Genomic DNA, 8,205 nt, shown 5'->3' with positions numbered 1-8,205 from the left:
GAATTGGTACCTTACGTTTTTGTTGGATCGATTTTTGGGGTATACCCTAATCTGAGCAGCGGTTAACAAATCTGTTATCAACAAATGTGCCTGATCGCAACGCTGAGTGCCTTAAACGGTATGGAAAGTTGAATGAAATGACAAGAAAATGAATGCTTAAGTTGGGGTATGAAAGTTGTTGCAATATTATTTTTGCACAGTTTAGCTTGATATTTTTCTTGTAAATTTCACTAGCATTTTCGACAATTTGTTTTAACTTATTAGTTTACATACATGTACGGACTATTGTTTTTTGTCAGTCCCTGAACGTCTACTTTCTCCTGGTCATTAAAGATTATTTTTGAATAATACAGCCGAAAATAACTCCACGGGTTTGGATCTCATTTGCTCTCAACAACAAGGAGCTGAAGCTAGCTTCCTGCAGGGTAATGTCCGTCTGTCTGCCTGTCTGCCTTCTTTTTATTGATAGAATGGCGTCGATATACGAGGATATATTTCAGTTCAAGTTTTACAACCACTTGCTTTGGAATTACCTATATACGTACCTGTGGCTAAGTCGTTTCGTGTTTATAGCAGAAGCCGCCTTTGTCTTGGTCGGCAGCAAAGATGTTGCTCGCCAAGTGTGCACTTTGTAACTTTGCCCGTCTGCAAACATCGTGTCTGCAAATCATGCCTACGGTTTTGCTATGGCCCTACAGCAATGTCTCTTTCATTTTGTCACTTTGTCGTGAGATTCGAGACATTTCTGTAATTCAAACAATGGAATCAGGTTTGTACTAAAGCGAAAGAAAAGAACAAAGAAAGAAGGACAGAAAGAAGCAACCATAATGTCGAGTCATGTTAGTTCATTTCGTGTTATGGTGTAGTTGTCCCCCGTGCCCTGTCAACAAACAAAGGCTCTTCCCAGAACAGGGACTCTCGGAACAAGATGATTCCTGTTTTGATGTTGCACGGACAACCACAAGCATTTCGGTAAACAAGCTTCAAAAGCTGACAGTTGAATAAGGTACCTAGAATGAAAAGCGCAAATATCTATGGGCCGTAATAACTTATTGTCATAATGATAATGTCTTGGAATCATTTATGAGACTAGCCAAGCATAGCAGGTTGTTGGTGGTGGTGATAATAAAAAGTACCAATCATCCACAGGGATATTGACCTTCAATCAAATTAACTGGTCAAGTTACTTCTTTAGTTACGTAAATATATGTGCAACGTTTAAAAACAACGGCATCGAATTAATTGCTGTTCTAATATAAAAGAAAAGAAAGAAGCTATGTTTTCTTCTTCTTCAGCAAACACTGACGTCACCGCAGACAGCGAGAGATCTCAGTGCATTCAAACAGACGATCTGGAGGAGGCATCGGACATCCTTCAGGAGACAGGGCGAGTCATCCTGTGTGGGTTCACAGGAACTGGCAAGACCACTGAGGGACACGCCCTCTTGAGACGCTGCAGAGAGGAAGGCTTCAAGCCCTACATCCTGTCCAAGCTGGAGGACTGGCACGCCCACATTGGGCCAGGGAGGCGGAGCTTTGTCTTGATTGACGACTTGATGGGCGTGGTGCGTGTAAATAGACAGCAGTATGAAGAGTGGACAAAGATTCTGCGCAACATGCTTGAACTGATCAAGACAGGAGACTGCAGGGTGGTGGTCACGTTGTATCCCCACGTGCTGCACGAGCTGCAACAACTGGAGACTGACTATCAGAGCCCTCTGTTGGACACTTCTGCAGTGGTGAGGCTGATGACGGATGATCTGGACACAGAGGTGAAGAGAGCACTGCTTGATTTTCACCTGAAGCAGCTTCCCCGTCAGCCTTCACAGCAGCAGGAGTTGGTGGAGAGAATTGTGCAGGCAAACACCAGCGGCCCTGCGTTTCTCTGGTGCTGTCGTTACCTGGTGGACCATTGGCAGGCTGTAGAGGACCCCGCGACTGTCTTCACGTCACCGGCTGAAGCGAACTCAGTGCTGTTAAAACAGATGTGTCTGCACGACACACACGGCGACAGCTTTGCGGCAGTGTTTGTGCTTACCATGCTGGGTAAGGGTCGGTTCCTTCACAGGAAAGTGAGAGCGCAGGCTGAACTCTTGGAGCATGGGTTTCAAGGACATTGTGACGATCATCTGGCAAAGTATGAAGATTTTCTGCTCGGTTCTGTGCTGGCAAGTCAGGGTCATGGATTTATCAGTCGCGTTATGTATGATGCTGCGGGATTCGCTCTCGGTCGCTCGTTTCGCTTGCCTACACTGCTAAGAGTGTGTGACGTCACCTTCCTCGTGCAGCATGTACGTGTTATCGTGAAAGTAGGGCAGTTGATGAGAGCGAACAAAGTCTTGGATATACAGGTTGGGTCAAAATGTTTTGATACTGAGGCCCGTAAAAACCCAGATGTTCTCGAAAACTGTCAATCACTGGTAGAACGACTGCACGAAGAAGTCATCAAGGGGAATTTGAAAGAAATCAGCCAACACCCCGCTCTGCAGTGTCCTGAGTTTCTGCTTGAAATGGAGAAATACTGCGAGAAGGAAAAACACAGTGAACACCACCTGCTGAGGGCCCTGGACACAGTGTACAACTTACCATTGATTTACTGGTCTGTCCGTAACAAATGTCACGGTCTGAGTGAATGGTGCATAAATAAATTGAACGCTGATAAAGACTTACACCATACACTGCATGACACCCTGCTGGCGTGTTGTCTCTTCCCGCATTTGGCTCATGAATTGGGACATAAGTCAGAGCAACTGTCATTTCAAGGCCTTTTGGCAGCGGAGATCTGTCAGGCTTTTACGGGGAAAAAGTTGCTGTCACGCGAATATATTGCAAAACATGTTGGAAAAAATGCAAACTTTCACGGAATGATGACTGGGACAAAGGAATCTTGGCGACAGCTGTACTACCTGTGTGACACAGATCTTCCCATTCCATTGAACCTGATCACAGTGCAGATGTCAGACAACAAACCGATTTCAAACCCTTCCCCTTTGGTCAGTGTCACGCTGTCAAATGACTCAGTGACGGTGCAGGTGAGGGACAGAGGGGACTGTTACCTGGCGCTGAGACTGCTGGCTGACAGGGAGGTGGACGAGACAGACCGTGACGGCAACACGCTGCTTCACATCGCTGCCGACAAGGGAAACCTGGAGGCCATCACACTGGCCGTGAAGAGTGGAGCTTCCTTGACAAAGACAAACAACAAGGGACTGACACCCTACCAGCTGGCACAGCGACGGAGAAAGGAGTTGAACAAGGCGACAGACAGAAACAAAATGGCATTCGATCTGTTTTTTGCAATACGTGGCGGTAACGACGTGACCGTGAAGACACTCCTGTGTTACGGAAGCAGTGTTCACGACAAGGACGATGCAGGAAGAACAGATCTTTTAGTAGCGTGTACAGCGGGACAGGGAAACATCGCGGATCTGCTGATTGACCTTGGTGCTGATGTCAATGTCAGCGTAACTTCACAGTGGGACGGTCCTCAAACACCGTTGTCCTTTGCTTGCCATACCGGTCTTATACGTACAGTTGAGCTGCTCTTGAAACACAACGCCGTCATCGATGCAATAAATGAGTGGAAAGAGACAGCCCTTCACTGGGCGTGTCTGTGTGAGTCCCCCACAGCCAGCGCCGACATCGTCCGTCTTCTGTGTGACAGTGGGGCTGATGTCAATGCACGGGATATGTGGGGCAGGACACCGCTACACTACGCAGCATGTAGTGGCAACACAGAAACTCTGAGACGGTTGATTCATCATGGAGCTGACCTGAATGCAACAGACGATGAGGGCAGAACGCCCTTACACTGCGCATACATGGCAAGCAAACCTGGTATCATCATCACCCAGCTGGTAGAAGCAGGAGCGGGGATAGGCCGTGTTCACCAGGCAGTGGTGCGTGGTGATGTTGACGCCTTGATGACTCTCCTCCAACAGGGAGCTGACGTGAACCAGCACGACATCAGTATGGATTATAGTCTGTTGCACGCTGCCTGTCTGATGGGGCGCACTGACATCGTTACCTGGCTGACTCAACACGGGGCGCATGTGAATGCTGTGGATGACATGAAGAAAACACCTCTACACATTGCCTGTGATGTTGGTCAAACACATGTAGCGCGACAACTCATTGACGAAGGAGCCGATGTGAATGCAAGGGACAAGTCTCAGTCAACACCACTTCACGTAGCTGCTGATAAGGGAAACATTGAGATCGTTGTCTGTCTGTTAGAACATGGTGCTCAGGTTGATGCAACTGCTGATTATGAAATCACACCGCTACACACAGCCTGTGAGAAAGGTCACACTGAGACAGCTCAGTGGCTCCTGCAGCATGGAGCCGACGTGAACGCTGTATCAGAGTGGAATAATACACCGCTACACACAGCCTGTGAGAATGGTCACACTGAGACAGCTCAGTGTCTCCTGGAGCATGGAGCCAAAGTGAACGCTGTATCAGAGTGGAATAATACACCGCTACACACAGCCTGTGAGAATGGTCACACTGAGACAGCTCAGTGTCTCCTGGAGCATGGAGCCGACGTGAACGCTATATCAGAGTGGCATGGCACACAGATATACACAGACTGTCAGAATGGTCACACTGAGACAGCACAGTGGCTCCTGCAGCATGGAGTCGACGTGAACGATGTATTAAAGATATATCGCACACCGCTACACACAGCCTGTGAGAATGGTCACACTGAGACAGCTCAGTGTCTCCTGCAGCATGGAGCCAAAGTGAACGCTATATCACAGTGGTATGGCACACCGCTACACACAGCCTGTGCAAATGGTCACACTGAGACAGCTCAGTGTCTACTGCAGCATGGAGCCGACGTGAACGCTGTATCAAGGTGGTATGGCACACCGCTTGACGTGGCCAGAAAGTTGGCACGGCACTGTGACGGCATGGTGACGCTGCTTGTCCTACACGGTGCTGTGAGCAAAGATCAGGTCCCATGGACAACACGACTTGAATTGGCCGTGGCATGTCTGCTTTGTTTGGTTTCCGTTGAATTTATGTTATTTTGCTGCGCTCTGCAGGGATCAGGTTAGGTTCTAGGTGCTAGGTCCCCCCTTTCCCCGTGCCCTATCCCACCATGTGTTGGAGTCTCCATCCATTAAATCACAAATGAACCCCACTGAAACATGTGATATTTGTCACATCGTGTACATTTGTTTCTGTACAGTTTGGAGCTATTGATCGACTTTGAATACCTGTTTTATACGGAGGTAAATTCCGTTCACTAATATATGGTCAATTGTACTACCCAGCACAGTCAGGTGTCTCTCTGTTCGTGTTTTGAATTATGCATTAACCCATTTAAACATCTATAAATATGTTGCTTTTTATGTCAGATTAGCATATCGAACACTAATTTGTAATTACAACTGTGATAATTTTACTTTAGGTGCTAAAATACCCCGCCCCATGTATGGGACGATGGGCACGAGAGGGAAGGGGTTTTACATCATGACACGCGAGAAGTGCACAGTGCACAGAGCCACATATTTCTCTTATTTTCAAAACAATTAATCATTGTTAGCCGGAAACAATTCTCCTGCATGATTTTGACCAGATGTTTGTGATTTTGTTTTTTACGTGTTTTTCTACAATGGCGTATTTCGGACCTGGGAGGCAAACAACATGAACAACGCTTCAGTGCACTCTTATGTAGAACATCTGCAAACAAAAGTGTCAGAACAAATCTTGCTCAGCATGTTCAATTTCACCCAACACAGGTATCCACATGTAAAAAGGAGAATCAGTGTCCTGAGTGTTTCAGACACATGTCGCTTTGAGTGGAACTGGCGAGAACATTGGTCATGACTCACCAACTTTTCATGTGAAATGCCGATGTTTTGTCTTCGATCTTTGCACCGTGCATCAGAGCTTGGTTAGCCAGAGTTCCGCTAGATGATCGAGCCAATCATATCTGATCTCTTCGCCTGGTGAGTGCCAGAATGGAGCTAAGCGGGCATCCAGGCCCTGGACGTTAGGCACCCCACCGATAGGCTCTTGTAATACCGGGACGGATTGCCAGCTCTACAGTGGCCTTGTTGGCTTCTTCTGTGATTCTGAGCAAAGGCCTGATTTCCTGGACTCTGATATCCACAACAGGCGAAAATAGTCGATCACCATCTCCTTGAACGAACGGCTATGGGGTATTTGTTAACATCTTAGTCCGTCAGGTCAGCTCGTCCTATTGTTTTGTCATGAAGGGATGTTAGATTTGCAACAAGACGACAAACTGATTTTGACCAATCTTTTGCTGTCTGCAGTTGATGTACTCATACTGCATTAGACACACATGATCTTTACATGGGTAATGTTGGGGTTGGAGCCGGGGTGTGCTCTCCCGCCTAATAATGCTACCACACATTTGTACAATGAGTGTCAGGATTGCCAGTGGTGCAGTGGTGATGCAAGTGACTAGTTCCAGCCAAGCTAGAAAGACACTAGTTCATTTCACTCTAACGCGACTGCAGATCTGCAAGGAAACTTATGGCAGGGGAAATAAGCTTAACTGAAGACGAATAAGTGGAGTAACCGTTCTTCAATGGATTGCTCTCACTGATCTAAACATTTAGGCTTAGATCAGTGATTGCGCTGTTTGTCGTCTGCTAGTCTGCTATTAGGTAGTCTTCGGTTATGTGAAAGTCACATCTATTTCGAGTGTGTGCATCGATCCGTGTAGTGAAATGATCTTTGTTGATTTGGCAACATAACTTCCCTAAATGTGCTTCGAGTGTATCTCCCCGTTAACCATTTAAAAACGTCTTTTAACAAGACCATGTTTCGAAAGCCCAGACGGGGAGGATCCTCGATGGCTCACATGGTATATACAGTTTTCCGCCGTTTTTTTTTTAAAGAATCCTTTCAAATTTGCTATTCCAAAAATCAGATACTACAGTATTTTTGCTTTATGAAAAGCTATATTTCACAAACAAAACTACAGATTTGAATTTTGACCCTTTTCCCCCTTTCTGTCACCAGTACTGAAGAACAACTCACTTACGTATCACATTTCTTAAAATGCTTATTTCCAGAAAATGGGAAACATTTCAACAACAACAAAAACACACAAAGCCAAAACCGCTATTCATGAAAACGAACGAATTTAATCGAACTAACTGCATGGAGCAACAGGATCAATGATTTGCCACCGATGCAGTGTGTGCAGGGCCCCATGCCTGCGAAGTATGCCTCAATAAATGATCGACGCTTAGTCGTATTTGTGTCTAAAACAATACCCCGTTGTAGCACGCCGGAAACTGACTAATTGTTTGCTTCTTGAAAGGTTCCTTCCACTTCCAACATGCTTAAATCGCCATGCACGTTGACAGACAAGGAAGATAGAAAGTGCTTAGAGCCTTGTTTTAGTGCATGTGAAACCCCCACCCCTCCTGTGCCCATCGTTCGATATATGGGACGGTACTTTATGCATACACTACTTCGCGTGCAATTGTTTTCTAACAATTCTGAGAGATAGAATTTTAGATAATTGCTGTATCTTTATGTTTCGTTATATTAAGTGTTCTTTACAAAACATGAAAAATAAAAGAACGGCAGCTTTTATCTTTTTGTATTCGCGACTATCACATGTTTTCCACAAAATTGCAAGAAAAGGTCGCCTCCTCTCTCAAACGGAGGGGGGTCTGCAAACCAAACTAACTGATTGAAAACAAGTAGACCCTCTTGATACATTCAGCATACCAGAGTCTGGGACCTATGCATAGTTGAGACATAGAGCCTCCGAATAAGGTGCGTCCCATATGTGGGACGATGAGGATAAATGGGTTGCCGGCCCTCACCTCTACCCCTCCCTACCGGCTGATATCACTGAGGAACTGTGGGGGTACTTAGATCAGTTTATCCTACACATTTTACCACAGCAAGTCAAGATACTGTGATTTTTTCACAGGTTGACTAGTGTTTTTGCTCTGATAAAAAATTCATTGACAGCCTTTCACTTGTCATGATGTAAACGAGAGAAACTTAATATCTGTGATTGTTTTGTTGTTGTTTTTTATTTGTTAATTTTTCCCTTTTATTGGGGGGGGGGGGGGGAGGATGTGTTTAGTGGGGGAAGGTGGGTATGTGGTCTTGATCCACGAACTGAACAGATTATCTTGTTGCACTCGGTAGGGAAGAGAGCTTTATTTCAAAAAAAGTGATTGTATTCAAACACATAGAG

The 8,205-nt window shown here is 45.8% G+C and overlaps 1 protein-coding gene across 1 annotated transcript; it reads left to right on the top strand.

Annotated features, from left to right (window-relative positions):
• Nucleotides 1-1,276: 1,276 nt before the first annotated feature.
• On the top strand, nucleotides 1,277-7,941 carry LOC138957123 (uncharacterized). The gene is made up of 2 exons (XM_070328288.1): nucleotides 1,277-4,945; nucleotides 7,933-7,941. Exons 1-2 carry the CDS (start codon nucleotides 1,277-1,279, stop codon nucleotides 7,939-7,941), a joined length of 3,678 nt encoding a protein of 1,225 aa, XP_070184389.1.
• Nucleotides 7,942-8,205: the final 264 nt, after the last annotated feature.

This window comes from Littorina saxatilis, unplaced genomic scaffold, assembly GCF_037325665.1.
Source record: "Littorina saxatilis isolate snail1 unplaced genomic scaffold, US_GU_Lsax_2.0 scaffold_295, whole genome shotgun sequence".
Classification (NCBI taxonomy): Eukaryota; Metazoa; Mollusca; class Gastropoda; order Littorinimorpha; family Littorinidae; genus Littorina; species Littorina saxatilis.
The sequence above is the reverse complement of the archived record's forward strand: the minus strand, read 5'-3'. Positions and strand labels throughout refer to the sequence as shown.